Source organism: Prinia subflava, chromosome 18 (genome assembly GCF_021018805.1).
Source record: "Prinia subflava isolate CZ2003 ecotype Zambia chromosome 18, Cam_Psub_1.2, whole genome shotgun sequence".
In the NCBI taxonomy this organism is placed as follows: domain Eukaryota; kingdom Metazoa; phylum Chordata; class Aves; order Passeriformes; family Cisticolidae; genus Prinia; species Prinia subflava.
Window position 1 is genome coordinate 3496564 of NC_086264.1, and position 18542 is coordinate 3515105.

An 18542-nucleotide genomic window follows, 5' to 3' on the forward strand; every position below is an offset into this window, starting at 1 on the left:
GGGGGCTTTTTTGCTACTTTCCATTAATGGTTTCTATCTAGTCATGTCTGCTTAGGCTTATGTGGATTGGAACAGATGTCAAGGGAAACTTGAAATCTGGAGTTCTGTTTTGTCCTCCTGCTAGTCAGAGAGAATTTCAAGGCTATAAAGCTGGTTAAAAAGTCAAGAAGTGATTATTACCATCTAATTACAAGTCTTTAGCTTTACCTGACTACTGCTTTATCTTTATGGTCAAATATTGGTGCTTAAAAACCAGGTAGTTTTATTGTGAGGATAGTAAAAAAACTCTTCTGCTAAGGTCTCCACATCACTCTGGCAGAATTCTCCAGTCTGGAGCCCTCTTGGATCATTTCAGTCCCAGCTGGAGTTCAGTGTTAAGAACTTCAGCCGTTAAGAACTGGTGTCCTGTGAATTTTTTAGGAAGGCCCTATGTGAACTATGGTGAGGCTGTTGAATTAAACTTTGCAGTAATTCTGCCTTGACAGCCTAGCATGTCATTTGACTATATGAGAATTAAGTTAAAAAATAATAAATACTTGAAGATAAATTCTTCAATAAAACTTAGCTTCTTGAGTGGCTGTGATTATGTGCTTATTTGTTCAAGCACATGAGACTTGCATCAAATGAGGTGCATTATGCTTAATAAACATGGCTTGCAGATGCTACTAGGTATCATGAAATGTGTGCATTTCAATTGGCTGCCTGATTATCCGAGTAGTTTATAGTTTTAGTTTACATATTTGTGTCCTGATGGTGTACCCTAGCTCCTGCCCTAGTACCGAGTTCCTGTGGTGCTGGTTGGCTTTTGATCAGACAGCAGTTAAGGAAAGCAGGGATTTACATGAGCTCTCCTATGAGGTGGATTTCTTGTAACTGTGGGAAAGATGTGCATGTGAGCCTTGAGGTGATGCTGGTGTCACCTCCTTGAGCAGCAGGCAGGACTAACAGGAGGCAGCTGAAACAGCAGAGTGTTGGGTTTTACTTTGATTTCCTGAGCATAGGGAAGTACTTTCTTCACTTTGTACTTTGTTTCACTTATTTCCTGTCTCCTTGATTCTTCTCTGCCAATGAAGAGAGAAAAAAAACCTCTCAAACTGGGAAGTGGGTTTGACTGTGTGGTTCCCAGTTCATGCCAGTATTGGACTAGGAATGTTTCTGGTGGGACTGGTTGTTAGAAAATGCTTAATTCTACTATGCACATTCAATGTGATTTAAATAAAACCACTTCTCCAGGGCTGGTTGCTTGCACTGTCTGGGGCTCCAGGGAGGCTATTGAGGCTAACCTGGAAAGTCACATGACTTCTTCAGTGTCTCTCAGTACTTTTTCTAAATATTTAATTTTTTATATATTAGAATGTGGGTCTAGGGAATTAGTATACCTTCACTTGATTCAGGTTTTTTAATTACTCTAAGTACATCAGGTTTGATATCTTAGTAGTAGTTGTTCTGTGCTTTATGAATTCATTTGAATGTGAAAATGCTTTTCTAATGCTTTCATGTAAGGCTGTAAGAAAATAGTCAGACTTCAATGGTTTTGTCATGAGTACTTGGTTTAAAAGAAGTGGGTTGAGGTAACAAATATTTAACTTCTGACGTGTTTGTTAGTCACTCAATGACCAGTGTAGTCTTTGTTGCTCATCCTTAGAATGCAGTGGTGTTGACTAGAGGAATACCAAGAAACTCAAGTCGCTTCTTCTTTTTGCACTTGTGTTCTCCAGGTGGCTTCTCAACTGTGTTTCTGGTGCGCACCCCCAGCGGGACCCGCTGCGCGCTGAAGCGAATGTGTGTGAATAATGTGCCAGACCTCAACATCTGCAAGAGAGAAATCACCATTATGGTAAGAAGGCTGTTACTTGGAACTGAAGAATGTGTCAGTTTGTAGTGTACACACATCAAATGTCTCTCCAGTGTTTCTAAACACCTTGCTTTTGATCCTATGGTCCTGATTTTCCACCAGTACTTACAGAAACTAATGCTGGCTTTAGGGTTGGTGCATGATTAATTTCTGAAGGAATTATTCAAATATGTATTTGATACCTCAGATCAAATGCGTATATTCCCTTTGGTCAGTACGTCTGGTTCCCAAGCAAGAGGAATTTCTTCCAGTGCTGCAGTGGCAGCTGAAAATCGCTCTTCATTTTATCAGTACTGAAGTATAATATGCATTTTCTTTTTCAGAAGGAGTTATCTGGGCACAAGAACATTGTGAGTTATTTGGACTGTGCTGTCAACTCACTAAGTGCTAACGTGTGGGAGGTGCTCATCCTCATGGAGTACTGTCGAGGTAAGAGTCATCGCCTAGGTTTCCAGAGGAAAATGTTTGTACTATCACCTGTGACTTTATTTAAAACTGTTACCTTAATATAAGAGGTTAACACCTATGTGTCACAGCTGGAATCCAGGTAGTTTGTTTCACTTTTCTGTTGGCATTGATACCTAAGCACTGGGCAAAATGTAGAAGCTGTGTAAATAAATATGGTTTCAAATAGGGAAATTAATTCTCTACATATGAAGTGCTGTTGTGCTGTTATGCTGGTGGTGCTAAGCGAGGTTCCAGGTACCTGGAACATAACTCGATAGGAAAGATTAGCAAGTTTTCACCTCTCTTCTCCCTCTGCTATTTTTGTTTTAGATGACAACATTGAAGAAGCTTTACGTGACTGGTGATTTGCTACAAATGGGCATAGTAAAATTTAGGTCGATAGTGCTGTCCAAAAAGATGTTAGCCCCGTGTTCCTGCTTGACAATGTAACTTTGTTTGAAACAATGCCTAAGTCAGGGATTGTCTATTTTGTTTTTTTTTCCCCCCAGGTCACATATGTATGGAATAAACTTGCCAATGAGTTTAACTTGTGAAGTTTGTCTAAAATCTAGGGAGACTGGATGCTAGCCTTCTAGTATGAGATGGTGGTTAACCCAAGTAATTGGTGATACCGGAACAAGTGCTGCAAGTACAAAGTAAATACTTTGAGCCTAGAAAGAAGCCATCTTGTGGTCTTTACTGCTCAGTGAATACTTTGAGCTGCGGTATATGTTGGTTATATTTACAGTAGAAACAGTGAGCATTACAGCTTGTGCAATCTGTACCATAAGCAGCCAAAGACAACCCTAATGTACATTTTGGGGAATGGAGTAAGGAGAATTTGAAAACTAACGGCCACATTTTTGGCCCTTTAGCTTGCTTCTACAGGTGATTTTCTGTACCTTTGTGGTAGCTCAGTTCTGACTCCCTGTTGGTATCCCTAATGACCCTGGTAAATAGCCCTGTGGATGTCAGCTGTCAGATGAGTTGACAGTGGTAGGCTTTCTGTGTTCTAAGCATTCTTGTTTGACAGAATGCCAACAAGGCTCTGCTGCGTCTCTGCAAGAATCCTGCTTCATCTCTGTGTGCAGTGAGCATTGTGGTAGGAAGAGCTTAGCCAGCTTAGTGTCTGGTAAAATTATCGCAAGAAACAGGGAAGTATTGATACCCAATCTTAAAAGAAACCTATGGAAAGGGAAAGGGAGGTCTTCTCCCTTGGAGGATGGGTTCAGGGCTTTGTTTGCCTCCTTCCCTGCCTCCCCTTTTCTTCCTCCTTTGTCTCCCAGAAGGACAGAGAGGGTGCGTAGAGAATGAATTTATGAACTTGGTTGACAGAGTTTGAGTTATCGATCTAACACAAGAGACAGTTTTGGGGTGACATATCGGTGTGATGCATGCTTTTTTGTGTTTGCAGCGGTTGGTTTCAAATGTTTCAGCTACAGGGACAGGATTTTTTTCATTTGAGCCAATAATTTTTCTGTTTAGGGTGATACAAGAGTGTGCAGTTGGAAAACCAGGTTTATTTTGTTCAACTACAATAACTGTGGAAAACTTTCTTGCACAGTATTTGTGGACTTAATGCATATAACTAAGTCTTTACTTCTGTATCTGATAGGAATTATTTGAAAGAAATTTCTCCTATTTCTTTAGCTGGGCAAATTGTGAACCAGATGAACCAGCGCCTGCAGACAGGCTTCACTGAGTCAGAAGTGATGAGAATATTTTGTGATACCTGTGAAGCTGTTGCCCGGTTGCATCAGTGCAAAACACCTATAGTTCACCGGGATCTGAAGGTATGGCCTTCCCTGTAAGAAAATCCAGGCTAAAATCAGTGATCTATTGAAAAGGATTGAGGATGTTGGAGAGGTTTCCATAAGATAGGTTTCTAGTTGGGAGCTTGCTGTTGGTGGAACTATAAAGAGACATAAGACATCATTTATTGCTGAAACAAAGTTTAGCAGTTGATTTTTCAGAAAACTTCCTGTTTGTGTGTGAGAACATTGACTAATGCTTAACCTGGAAATTAATACTTTTATATTAACCTTATTTTTGTGCCTTGATTTTCTGAAGGTGGAGAATCTGTTGTTAAATGATAATGGGAACTACGTTCTCTGTGACTTTGGCAGTGCCACTAACAAATACCTGAACCCTCAAAAAGATGGTGTTAATGTGGTTGAAGAAGAAATTAAAAAGTAAGTTTACTTTTAGGTAATTTGTCATAAGCAGTGACTCTGCTGCCAGGAAACTCCATGTGTTGTAGTGTGCTGTGCATGTATCACTAATGAATCGAAATTAATGGCTTATCTTGAATTAATTTTGGTGTAAATGTAGTAAAAGTCTGGAATTATTTAATAAGATTTCTTCCATTTATTCACAGATTGGTTTTAAAAACTGAGGTTCTTGAAAATAAAACTGTTGGGAAAAAGCATGCTGTTGTGAAAGTAAATTGTTCAAAAATATATGTCTGGCTCCTGGCCATTTTAGGAGTTAGATATTTTTAATTTGTGCTGTTTTAATACTGCTAAGCAAATACTTGCTAAGATATCAAGAACTGATGCAAATAAGCACTGCAGTGGATTTATGTAGAGTCTCATTTGCAGAGTATGGTCTATGTCCATTCTCCTAAGACTGATCAGAAAAATATTCCAACTTTTCTTAGACACACTCTTGAAAACCTATATTATTTTGGTTTTGCCCTTGTAGGTTAACTACTGCAGAGGGTCAATACAGGGTGCTTGTTTTCAAGGCCCGAAGTGATACAGGGTTTTTCCAGCTCTGAAGTATTTGAAGTACCAGTATAGCAGTTGCCTTGGGATGTTAGTGTTTTGAAATCTGCATTCTGTAGGTTTCAGTGTGAGATAGGGGTAGCCCTTTTAGGACCCTGCAGTTATTCCAGGTCAGGTGACTGGCTGTGTATGCAGTCACTGGGGCAAAAGTCTGTGCTTCAGGGGAATAACACTAAAAGCAAATTTTACCTGACTTAATACTTATTCTTGTGTATGATAGTTCATATTGCTGCTCCAGATATTATTTGTGATGCTGCAAATGCCATAGTGACTTGGAATCATGCAGAACAATTCCAGGTGCATGTCTGAAACTTGTTTGATTGGTGTGTGCATGGCGGTTCGGGAAAGCACCCTCTCTGTTCTGAGGCAAGATTTTAGCTATGACCTCTCTATTTTATATTGCTAGATACACTACACTATCATACAGAGCTCCTGAGATGATCAATCTGTATGGAGGAAAGCCAATTACTACCAAGGCAGATATCTGGGTAAGCAAAAAATTGGGTAGTATGATATATGGGACTGGTTAAGGAAGGGGGGAATAAAACCAGCATTGACTGCTGAAAAATTAATTATTGGAAAATGAAATACATTGGGCAGCTGTAGAACGCAGAACAGTAGAGATATCTTGAGTAGTTACATTTTTGTATATAAAATGAATCCCATGTTTGCTGGTTTTTTAATTTAAGGGAAGGGAGATGTGATTTAGAACATCTCTTCTTATGTTGGCTCTAGTTTCTGCCTGATAGCTCCCAGTGATCTCTTATGGGAACCTGTTGCCAGCGTGATCAAGAAAGGTATTTTTATTAGTTGATGTGCAGAGAAGAAAAAAATGCAAAATTTAGTGCAAAGTGTAGTGATATCTGTGGGTGATACTACACTGAGAATGCAGCTCTTGGTGCACTCTGGTTTTGTACTTGGTCTGCTTGGTACAGGAATCGGTGGAAGAGCAAGTGTTTTTAGAGCTGCATTTGATCCATCAGGTTGTCACATCAGCTGTGTTCCAGAGTGCAGCTCCTACACAGCATGTGAACATCCACTGTAGTCAGGGTGCAGTATCTTATTAGTGCTGCCCTGTTGTAGTAAGGGCTTGCTCTCATCCCCTCACAGGGCTCGTGTTTCCATTACAGGCATTGGGCTGCTTGCTGTATAAGCTCTGCTTCTTTTCACTTCCATTTGGAGAAAGTCAGGTTGCCATTTGCGATGGAAGCTTTACTATCCCGGATGGCTCACAATTCTCCCACAGTGTTCACTGCTTGATAAGTAAGTACACAGGCACTGGCAGCAACTCTTCCATCTCATAAAGCCAGCAAAGTTGCTGCTAAGCACCATTGGTGTAAAGACCTGCCACGTTCAACTGTGCCTCTCAACTCCCCAAGAGTGTTTGTTCAAGCTTAGGGAACCTTTTGGTTTATCTAGGACTCAAGGATGGGGTTTTTTTCCTTAGGGTCTCTAAATCCCAAAGAAAAATGGAGAATGCAAAGAGTGCTTGTATTTATTATTTAGCTCTATTTATTCATGCTTTTTGCCCTTAAGTGTGTCTTTTCCGTGGAACGTCAGACTGCTGACAGTATTTTCTGTCGAAGTTGAACAGTTGTGCTTAGATAAACTTGAAGTGCTGAGATTAATTGCACTGGGGACAATTTCAATAGTAGTTGCATGATTTACACCAGAACAAAAGTCTGGAAAATATTGTGCAATCCCAAGTGTCAGACGTGACCTCTGGCAAAAGTTTGGAAGCACAAAGTGTGTGAAAGAAAATTTTGGACAAGAATCAACTCTGAACCTTGTGATTCATCCGTTACCTTGGCACAGAGATGTGGGAGCTAATATTTATGGTAATCATCAGCATTGTGTTTGTTTTCAGCTTAGAGTAGGCTTACTTGAAAGAGATGGACATCATACGAAAAATTCAAAAGGTTTGAGAATGAGTTCTTTTAATATTAAGTTATGGATATGTTGACCACATAGTTTATGCTTTTATATAATAGGCCATCCAAATCTAAACCACTTTTTTGAGTGCACATTCACAATTGAGAAACAATTATCAATTTTTGCAGGATATATGCTTGAACCAGATCAAGAGCAGAGACCTGATATCTTTCAAGTATCTTACTTTGCCTTTAAAATTGCCAAAAAGGAGTGTCCAGTGTCTAATATTAATGTAAGTACTCTTGACTTCCTTCTGAATTTTCAGTGAAATCTGTCAGGTGAGCTGAGAGATCACATAGGCCTGGTTCCTAAAGGTAACACAGAGCAGAGAACACATCAAGCTGATGTTGTGTACACACAGTATGAGCTCTCCATTAACAAAATATCTTCTTAATTTTGGGGCCTAGCTTTGTGGACTATATTGATACCATACCAATACCTGGTTTAAGATTTTTAACCATTAGTAATCTCTTAATGCAATCAACATGAAATTTACAGGTATTAACTTTGTTGACTGTAGAAGCCTTAATGATGTAAATGGAGTGTCGAGAGCATGTATGTTTGCTCTGGATAAACCCTTTGCTTAGGTGTCCTTAGCAATTGTGTTAGTCCATTGGAAGGGCTCCAGTGAGTTGTAAAGCAAAAGAGCAGTACTTGAGTCAGCCTGCCTTCTTAGTCTTGCTTTCCATGGAGGTCTGAGCTTGGTCTCCAAGATCACTTGCTTCACAGATATAATTACATCTGCAGTGCAATGGAATTTGGGGACATTCAGCTAGTGTTGAGTGTTATGTAGTGGTTTTCAAGACGAGTATTAGAAAAAATCCATCTCAAAATTGAGTTTCCAACAGGTATCAGTTCTATTAGTCTCTGTCTTCAGAGGCAGAAGAATGAATTTTCTGAGATCCCTTTGAATTCCTTTTTTCCGTTAACATTGTAGAAGGAGGTTCTCAGTAAATTTGAGAGTTGCCTTTTGGAAAAACAGACCAAAATAAACCAGGAAGTGTTGAAATACTTGCTAATTAACTGTCTCTGTTATTTGTGACCAGATTTAGATTTGCATTCGTTATGTGCATTTGCCATTAGAGATGATGAATTTCCTCCTTTGTCCCAAACTGCCATGCTCCTTGTAAAACAGAGTCTAGGTGATGTGGAATTCATTTGTGAATGTGATTGAGGTAGGAGTAAGATAAAAGCCCATTGAAGCCTTGGTGCTACATGGTTTGCTGGAATTTGTGTTCTGTTGGAAGATCAGAGTGTGCTAAAAAGAGTTTCCTCCAAAGACTGGGCTTTGCTTTTGAGCTTGAGACTGAAGTAAGTCTCTGTGCAGTCACACAAAAGTGCTTGGAGAACATGTACTTTTTTGTTGATAGCTGGCAGTGTAAATGAAGCAAAGCAGATGACAAAAGAGTCAGACCAGTCAGGTTCTTCTGCTTTACTTCTGCAACACTTTGAGAGGATATAGAGATGCTATTAAGTTAAACCCTTGTAATGTGGAGGTCTTGAATCCAAGTATTCCTCTTCAATGTGTAATGAATTTTTTTCTTTCAGGATTGTGTTTTTTTAATTTACTCAAATTTGTTTTTCCCAAGAATTCTCCTGTCCCTTCAACTCTTCCTGAACCCATGACGGCTAGTGAGGCAGCTGCTAGAAAAAGCCAAATAAAAGCAAGGTGAGCAGAGGATATGACATTACATTTTCTTTCTCCTAATGTTGTTAAGCTATATGTTTGTTTAAAATCTGTTCTCATATGCTCATTAATAAATGAAATATTACCTCAGTAGACGTCATTAGATAAACTGTATTTCTAAGAGCTTCAAGCCTGTTTGGATTCCACTTCATTGCTTTTTTCATTTTATTGAGAATCCAAGGAAAGAAACTGATATGTTGAACATAAATGGGGTTTGGTATTTTTTTGGTGGGGTTGTTTTGTTTTGTTTGGGGTTTTTTAGGGGTTTTTTTTTGGTTTTTTGTTGTTTGGGGTTTTTTTGACAAATTGAAATTTTTATGGAAAAATACTCACTTTATTGTCATTGTTAGTAAAAACAAACCTTGGAAATTCCTCTTCATGCTTCTGATTTCTGCTATGATCTAGTGTGTATGCACTTAAGGCTGATGCTGGATAAATCCTTTACTCTTTCATTCCTTGTTAATGGAAGTTATTTGGGTTTGAATCTACCAGCATGTGTGACTCAGATACTTTTACATTCAGCTATAGTTATCAGCTCTGTTTGCAAAAAAAGATAACAAAACCATGAGAAATTAGTAGAAGTAGAAATAATTAGGCCTAACATGTAATGTTTTCCTTTGTCTTATTTCTTGTACATATGAACTGTAGTCCTATTTCTAATGGTAGCGGTGTGGACTCAAGCACAGGACTGGAGTTTTAGGAAATGAATTTTAAGATACTTACATGCAGTGCAGAAGTAGCGTAGCACATGATTAAGACATAACTCAGCATAAGACATCTCATCATAAGAGATGTACTGTGTCAGATTTGAAGTAGAAATAGTTGTCTTTTCATCAAGTATCTTACTTGGGAAAAATTACCCTTTCAGAATAACAGATGCTGTTGGACCAACAGAAACCTCAATTACACCACGACAAAGACCAAAGGCCAGTTCAAGCAGTGTCCCTTCCAGTGTGCTGGCGATCCAGAGCTCAGCAACTCCTGTCAAAGTACAAGTTCCTGGGGAATTTGATAATCATGGGCAAAAAGGTAACTTAAAGTCTAAGGATGGACCAAAATAAAAATGCAACTGTGCCTCTATTCTTTTTCTTGCTCTACTAGAGATAACATTTTAAACTCAGTTTTATCAGTCTTACTTGTTATGTACCAAAAACCAAATTGTTGTCTTTTCTGAAATACTCTAAATGTATGAGTTGTAAATTTGAGGTGTCACAAAAACTAAATGCAGATTGAGAAGTGAAAATGTTTTTTCCTTGTGCTTAACACTGGTTTTGGAATGAGCTTGCCCACTGCAGACAGAAGTTCATGCTTGTTTTGGCTTGCGAATAATTCACAAAAAGTACAGAGCCCTTCTGTATCAAACTGGTTTTGTTGTAGTGGGAAAAAATATTATCCTGTGCCTCACGAAGCCATGAGATAGCACCAATATGTTGGTGGTATTTGTGGACTGGAACCATGTCACTTGTCTCATGACTGACAGATTCATTCCACATGGCACTGTGGGTGCAGGAGGAACTAGAGGAGATTCAGTCAAGTGAAATGGGTTTTTGAAAAATCCTAATTCTTTTCTCATTCAGAAAGAGTTATGGCTCTGATAAATACTCACTTAAACAGTTGACATTTGTACCTAGAACACTTTCTAATTGCATTTCATGCTGTTATGTGTCTGCTGCAGAAAAGGAAGAGTAGTTTCAGGGATGGTATTGGAAAAGTCTCAAAAGGCCACTGAGAATGTTTGTGTCCCAGGTATAAGTACTTTTTACTAGTGGGATCCCCATAACATCCAACTTGAAAAGTTTTTTCTGTTATGACAAGGAGCAGATCTTTGATGGGCACTTTAGAATATAGAACAGAGTGTGCAAGAGAGAAATTTCTGGTAGTACCTGTCTCTTAAAATGTGCAAAAGCAATTGAGTGGCAAAATTAATCAGGTGTTCTGTTTAAGGGAGTTTGGTATGAGCTAATATATTCCTTGGGGAAAAAAATTCAAAATACACCTGTGTTGAACATTGAAAGCAGTATGCTTTGAGATAAGGGTTTGAGATCCTGCAGTGTGTAACTTAAGTGTTAGTAAAGCAGAAGTCTGGAACACAGCTTGCTGTTATGAGACATGGGGAAGCTTCCAACATCTTGCATATAGAAATGGTTCATTTGCATGACTGGAATTACTTTTAAAGAAGTCAACTTGGTATTTGCCAGGTGTCCTGGTTGTCAGACTGGGAAGAGAAGCTGACGGACAGTGTCAGCTTAAGGTGAAAAACTGCCAGGGAGAGCTCTGACTGAAGCAGAGGGGTCTGGTTGTCAGTAGTGTTCCTGTCTGTCATAGGAAGCACGAGACCAGGAAACGGACAAGACATGTCACAGTCCCAAGGGACCACCCCACAGCAGCACAGGGTCCTCCAGCAGCTGCAGCAGGGAGATTGGAGACTGCAGCAGCTGCACCACTTCCATCACCAGCCTGCCATGCAGGATGCTTATATCCAGCAGGTACAGTCAGATCTGTTAGACAAGCGTCTGAGACATGTTGTGTGTGTTAATAACCCTTGGAATCATGTGCCAGTTCAGCACTTCTGTCTGTACTTTTCCAGCTAAAATAACTCCTGTCCCTTCTTACTATTGCTTTATCCCTTCATTGGCCCTGTAATGTTTGTCGTAGAAAGTTGCTTGCCTAGTGCTGTGTTCTTACAGTTTGACCCTGAATTCCATCTTGCTTTGCATCACCACTGTGTGACTTCAAGGCTTTACCTGTGTGTAAAGGAGCTCGGGATAAATGTTAGGAGTGATTATGGATGATGACGGTGCTTGCAGTAAGGTGGTTGTGCGTGCACCAGAGCTGAATATGTAGTCTGATTTTTTTCTGAATTGTTTTGTTTTGTTAAGAGTTGGCTGGGGAGTGGGGGAAGGAAAAAGCTTCCAAACAGACTGATTGAAGGGCAGTGACTGAATTGCAAGCTGGTTCTTGATTATATGATCTCTTAATTCAAAAATGCGGTGGAGTCATAGATGTGATAGTCAGAAGAAGCATTAATTACAATACCTGCTTATTTCTGAGGGGGCATCATTGCTTTTTAAAGCAATTTTTTGTCTTTCCAGTATCACCAAGCAGTGCACCAACAGATAGTCCAGCAGCAGCTGTTGCTGCAATCTGTGTACCAGCAGCAGCCTGCCCAGTTACAGTATCCTGCCATGGTATGTCACAGAGATGATACAGTCTTAAAATATGGCCTGTGCTTGTAAATTTCTTATGTAGATGCAGTAAGAGAAGTGCCTGCCTAGTTGGGCTGAGCTGTGGACATGGTAAATAATGTACAGTTTGGCATCTAAAATAATATTTTGCTGGTGGAAAGTTATCCAAGCTAGCTTCTCTGGAGTTAAACTTGTATTAATAATAGGATGGGATCTATCCCAAGTTTCATAAGAAGAGTCTGTGCTCATTTGAAACATACTTGGTTAATGGTTCCAGTACTAGCCACAGCAGCAAATACATGTTACTCAACAAAGTGACTGAAGACAGTAATGTCCAATTCTTACTTGAAAAGCAATAGAGCTAACTGCCATAGCTTGTTTTTTAAAGATCTGGAGAAATTGTCCTGAAATCGTATGTTAAGATTTAAGAATAGAGTATGATGAAAATGCAATTAGCAGTGCTGCAGTAGCATATATTTGGGTTGCAATAATTACAAAAATCTAAGTGGTAATACACTGGAAAAGATAAGCAGTCTTACTGACCCGTTGATGTGGTTTCTCTATGCCTGGGTGTTCTGGAGGGTGGTGGTGGGTGTGTTTGGCTGCAAGAGCAGCACTGATACTTGGTAGAAGAGTTTCAGCCAGCATGTGCGTGTTCTGGTAACACAGCCCTGATTTCCCCAGGTGCAGCAGTACCAGCAGACTCTCCTGCAGCAGCAGGTGCTGGCTCAGCAGCGGGCACAGCAGGTGCAGTCCCCTGAATATATCACCTCTCCACAAGACCTTGCACCAGCCTTAATCTCCTACCCCAGGTCACTCCCAGTGCATAGTGGAACAGTGGCAGATCCTCCCTACCCTACAAACAGGTGAGAATTATGGCTCAGCTGAGCTTGGGGGTTACTTGTGGCTTACATTACTAATTGTGATTAGCACTGCCAAATCCTTTTCTCAGAAGTTACTTGCTTTGGTAGTAAGAGATTACTTAGAGTTGGACAGTGGGTGTTCAGTGATAAAGGATATTTTGGGAGCAGTGAGAATGTTTGTTAACAGATGAGCCTGGTACAATTTCTTAAAGTATCTGTTGTCCAGTATTTCTTGTTCATAGAATTACTCCAGGAACTGACTGCTAACCACTTCCCTTAGGATGGTCAGTAGCCTATGCTGAATGAGGTTATGTGCATCTGAAAGGAGTTTCAAACACCCTGTTAAGAGCAACTTTGTAGTTGGTCTTGATGTGCTAGGGCTGCCAACTCCTGTGCTCAGAAATGCGACCTGAGTATGTAACACGATGTACACCTCATAAGAGATACAATCCCTGAGCAGTGGCCCTTGGACCTGCCTTTGCTTATAATAAATGATGACTTCTGCTTTAATTCTTGTGAACAACAGTGTATGTAATGAAAAATCTCTTTCTGATTTTAAAATAAAAAACCCCTACAGATATGTCCAGTTTCACTGATGTCAGAAGCCAGGTTATATATTTTAGGTTCCTATTAGGCTTCTTTTAAACTGGCCTTCAGATTTTTTGGGATGAGCTCTTAACATGTGTGCTGCTTGCATGTCAAACTTGTCACTATGAAGCATCTTAGATTTTGACCCTGATAACCAGTCCTGTCATGTTTCTCTTTATTTGCTTCCTTGAACTGACTCTTACAGGTCAGGTGTTCCTGATGCTGAAGCGATTGCCAATTACCCGAAGCAGAACATCAGTAACCCGCCTGATATGTCAGGTTGGAACCCATTTGGAGAGGACAATTTTTCCAAGTTGACAGAGGAGGAGCTGCTGGACAGAGAGTTTGACCTACTAAGATCAAGTAAGGGACACTTGAAGGCTTACTTTGCTTCTCAGTAAATGAGGGCTCTGTGATTGCTCAGCAGTTCCAACACCTGCTTGTCCAAGGACTGTGCAGGCTCTGTACAGAACATTCTTTCTGAGCATTTGAGGGCGCAGTTGGGCCTGTCTTCCTTTCCTTTTCCTTTTTGAAAACATGCAATAGGAATTCACCATCTGAAACTGGTAGTTACTGGCTCAGTTACTGCAGAAATGATAGTATCTTAGCTCTTCTACACTGCTTGTGTCACCATCATTGCCAAGAGACTATCAACAACAGAGGTATGTTGTCAGATGGGAAGAGAATTTTGGCTGCTTGCTTTATTCCTTTCCAGCTTTTTTCTTGCACACCAGAGCAGAAGATTGTGTGGGTCTGATATGTCCTTTGAAAATGCCTGAAAGAAAACTGATCTATTACATTATGTTAATGTTTTGTATTGTCCTTTTTGAGTGGCTATATGTAAGGGCTGGTTTATTGTACTGATATGGCAATAGTTGAATAAACTTTTTCCTCATGAAGTCAGTTATCTCCATGGTTTTTACTTGAAATTACTTTCTGTTCTCAGTTGCTGAACACATGCTTGTTAGTTGCTCTTCCTATAAATGGTTTTGTTGACATAAGATTTTCAGTGGAACTTGGAAGATGTGACAATGTTAAAAAACAGATTGTATATGCTTGGCTGTCTATCAGCAAGTTTCTTGCAGTTACAAGTACAGTAAAGTTGAATTTTGAGTAATTGAAAAAAATACTGCCTTCATTTGAGTATTTTTTTATTGGATGTGCACATTACCTGTTAATCCTTTAGGAAAGTGACTGGGTGGGTTCGTTTGTGAAACTCTGGTTGTTAGTTTTCACTTGTATGCTGTGTGGATCGAATCGGACTCCTGTTTTTGAGATGGGAATGTAGCCTACACACATTTTACAGTCAGATGTCTCACTGGTAGCTGGGAAAAATGGCTAATGTACTAGCTGAAATTAAGCATTCCTTCCAAATCCAAGTTAAGGATTTGATTCAGTAGTAGAATTGAATATCTGTAAGCATGCTTTTTCGAAATGTGGCCCTCAGTCTTTTGAAATAATGCACTTGTGAATCTGGAGCAGGTTAGTTTGTACCAAAGGTCAGCACAACACCACCCACTTTCAGAATCTGTAACTGCTGGCCGTATTTATGTAAGTTGGATGAGATTGATTTGTTTAAGCCACAGGTTTTGAACAAATGCAAGTTCCAAAGAAGACAATAACCAAGACACATTTTGGGCTCAGCTCTTCAAGATAATTCAGTGCACAGGAGAGCTGGGTATGGTAACACATTTGATATGCTGTATCTGAGAAGGAAACTAAACCAAACAGCACAGCCCTGCTCAGCAGTAACCAGCATTCAGAATTTTGGTCACGCACATAGAGAAAATGCAGAAATAACCCCAAATTACTCCCTTGTCAGCAGCAGATGGCAGCCTTGTCTGTACGGATGGGGGCTGCCTTACAGCTGCTCTGAGCTCCTGGGTCTTGGTGTCCCTCAGAGTGGGGGGAGCACTGGTGGTTTGTGTCTGTGTGCATGTAGATAAAGCACGTCACAGCCTTCAGAGACCTTTTAACTTGGCTTTTTGATACAGAGGGTGTTTTGCCAAAGATCATATGAGCATACTTGGCAGTGTTAATGCCTTTGTTGCAGTCAAAGCAGAAATAAAAATACTTCATGTTGTCTACTGGTACTTTCTCAGACTTGGCTGGAATAATGAGAGATGAGGAGATTTATTGTAAAATTAAGTCTTGTACCTATAAAATTGTCTTCAACTGCAAAAGACTTACTGGAATTTCCTTAGAGGTGTATTAATGTTGAAGGCTGAGTTAGATGTAGGTTATCTACTATGAGGGAAAAAGGTTGTTGAGTACGAAGTAGCTTTGCCATCTAGAGAAAAGAGAACTGCAGATGCAGATTTGATCAGTGCTTCTATTTTTCTGTTACTAAAGCCAACTGCTGTCCTGTACTTTATAACTCACATACAGTGGTGTGTGGTGCTGACTAGTGTTCAAAACATGAATCCTTTCTTTCTCTTCTCAGAAGCCTAGTTGATATTGTTGATCCTTTATACATAAATTAAAGATGTTTCTAAATCTGACAAATGTTTTTAAAGTAAATATACAAAGCCTTTGTTACAGGATGAAGATGTTGCTAGAATTTGTCAGGTTGCATTACCATCAGATTTCATGTTGAAGGGCTTAATATCAGTGTGTGCAGTGGTGGCTACTGCTGGGATGATTAATCACTTCTCTTGTAAAAGGGGATCCAATTCCTAGGACAGGATACATTGCTTATACTTGTTGAGTGTTTTCCTACTAGAATGGTGCTGGTTGCAGTAAAAGTGCAATTGGATGGATTTCTGAACCAAGCACCTCTGTGGAGAGCTGTGACACAGACAGACATACTGGAGCTCCTGGCTGTTGTTTCTCTGTTGGTGTGGCTGTGATCCATCAGTTAGTGATGGGCCAGAAGTGACATCTGATGCTGCATTTCTGACAGCATTGTGAAATAGATTTCTTAAACAGCTTCTGTAACCACTTAATCATCTGTGCAGAATTGGGAGCGAAGAAAGGGAATCTGTTTTCTCACTGGGAAAAAAAAAAACCCAGCCCAGTTTTCATAGCATTGCATGAAAAGCAATGTTTCATAGCAAACCATTCAAAGGTTTGCTGGTGCTCCAGCAGGGACAGGTGTGCACGCAGAGCCTTCCAGGCACTCTGCCTGTGTCCTTGCAGTAGGAAGGAGCTGCCCAGACCAGCTGTGCAGGCAAGAGCTGTGCTTCTTACAAGCCTTTGTCAAACCCCCTACCGGAGAAGATATTCCTCCCTCACCCAAAGTGCATAGCTTTGTGTAGTGTAAGTCCTGCCATTTTTATTTTATTTTACTTTATTTTTTGTTCTGTTTCATTTTGTTTTTTACAGACAGGCTGATGGACAGGAGGGCATCTCCAGATAAGAATGTGGAGCCACATGCTGCTTCACAGACAAGTGCTCCTGAAGATCCCTTTGGTTCTGTTCCTTTCATTTCTCAGCAAGGCAAGTTCCATCTGTGACATGATTACCTCGAAGCTGTATGCATACATACCTGTAGGTGTATGTATCTGCTGAAGTATGCACAGCAGTTCAGTGACCAAAGTATGGCAAAGGGTTTGGCTGCCTCTAACAGCACATGGGTTGAAGGGATGTGTGGGTGTGTTCATTACCGCCAGCTAAAACTATTTGTGCATCCAGCTCCTGGTGCCTGTGGAGCATTGGGACAGACTGTAGGGTGTAGTTCTGCTGGGCCAGTGCAATGGGGATCACCTGAGCAGAATCACAAGTGTTTTTGCTGAAGAGAAATTCCTTGCTAACACCAAATTTTGCTACTTCCCTGTAGTCTGTTTCTGCCTCACACTGTTTCTGTAGTTCATTTGTCCAGCCAAGTGAAGACAATAGGCTTTGCTGCATTTAATGCACAGTTTTGGTACAAGTTGAGTCAAACAGAAACATTTTACATTGCCTATACATGGGGAGGGTGGGCATTCATTATTGCTTTTCAGTTAAGCTTTAACTATGTTTACCTTGAATGGAAGTAAAAATAATGTGTTATGTGGGCATTGTGAGTGGGAAACTTTATCATCCTGCAACTTGCAACAATTTTAACATTTGGTTGATCAGCACTTTAGTATTTATTTTGGTACGTTTGACAAAGTGAAGGCTGTATGGTAGTTGAATGGTAAAAGGAGCATCAGTCAATTCTGGAGCCACTTGGGTTTTGTTGCGAGTTCTTGTGTGATAAGGGTGCCTTAGTATGACCTGTAAAGACTGTTCTTATGGAAGTTCAACAGCTCAGGTAACATGCCTTAAAATAAATCAGCTGGGGTCAACCTAAGATAGTTATCTGTGTTTCCTTTCACTTCCGTCTTGCATTCTTGGAGATGCTCTGCTAGGGCTGCGAAGTGCTCGCAAGTGCTCCAGTGCTCCATGGTGAAGGGTGGAGAGGGTAATGCTGTTATGTTCGGCAAAGCCTTTGGTGAAAATCCCTCTGTGCCCATGGCTGCTCCTGTCCCTAGACTTTTGTTTGTGGTTTTGTTTTGCTCTGTCGGGACACCTTTGCTTTCTTTCACCTTGTTCATGTTCAGTAGTTCAGTGCCATGTGAAAGCCATTTAAGTGAAGAAAGGTTTGCTCTACAGGTGCTATTTGGAAAAGTTTCCATGGCATCTTCATTCCAGAGGTTGCTTTGACTTAGAGGTGAGCCTGAATTCACATGCAAAACAAACAGGAATAGTTTACACTCCATTTAAGATGGGGACCATCAGGTATTCAGTCTCCTGCCAAGTATCCATACCCTTGTGTCCAGAGGTTATTTTATTGCTTTCCTCACCTGAGATCTTAGAAGGCATTTGACTGTTGCTGGGGTTTCTTAGATGGTTTTAATATAGTTTTAGATTGTAACAAATGTCCTTTCACTGTATTCTATCATGTGCTGTATTTTTGTTACTTGGAATCCAAGCTCTAATTTTGACATACTAAAGAGGAAGGAAAAAAAAGGTAGTTGCTTCTATTAAGAGGGGGAAAAATGCCCTGAAATTCAGTCATGACTGAAAAACCAGGCTGTTTGAGATGTGTTGAGCTGGTTGTAAACTGATAGCTGTGGCACTGGGAAAAAAATCAAGCACTTTACAATAGCCTTTTTTCCTGTGGATTTGTAACTGGCATTTAAATAAGAGTAAATACTGGCTTAGTTTCAAGCAAAGTATTGTTAAATATGTGTTAACTGTGAATTGTACTTAGTAAAAAAATCAGGTACAATAAAT

General features: G+C 40.1%; 1 protein-coding gene across 1 annotated transcript in view; it reads left to right on the top strand.

The window, feature by feature from the left end:
- BMP2K (BMP2 inducible kinase) overlaps positions 1 to 18542 on the top strand; it is a 50532-nt gene that overhangs the window by 19239 nt on the left and 12751 nt on the right. The window contains exons 2-15 of the mRNA XM_063415279.1: positions 1719 to 1837; positions 2179 to 2284; positions 3953 to 4095; positions 4373 to 4494; positions 5495 to 5576; positions 6219 to 6351; positions 7149 to 7252; positions 8610 to 8689; positions 9576 to 9736; positions 11033 to 11193; positions 11800 to 11895; positions 12577 to 12758; positions 13549 to 13706; positions 16668 to 16781. Of these exons, the coding sequence (XP_063271349.1) occupies positions 1719 to 1837; positions 2179 to 2284; positions 3953 to 4095; positions 4373 to 4494; positions 5495 to 5576; positions 6219 to 6351; positions 7149 to 7252; positions 8610 to 8689; positions 9576 to 9736; positions 11033 to 11193; positions 11800 to 11895; positions 12577 to 12758; positions 13549 to 13706; positions 16668 to 16781 (1761 nt within the window). The remainder of the gene's footprint in view (positions 1 to 1718; positions 1838 to 2178; positions 2285 to 3952; positions 4096 to 4372; positions 4495 to 5494; positions 5577 to 6218; positions 6352 to 7148; positions 7253 to 8609; positions 8690 to 9575; positions 9737 to 11032; positions 11194 to 11799; positions 11896 to 12576; positions 12759 to 13548; positions 13707 to 16667; positions 16782 to 18542) is intronic.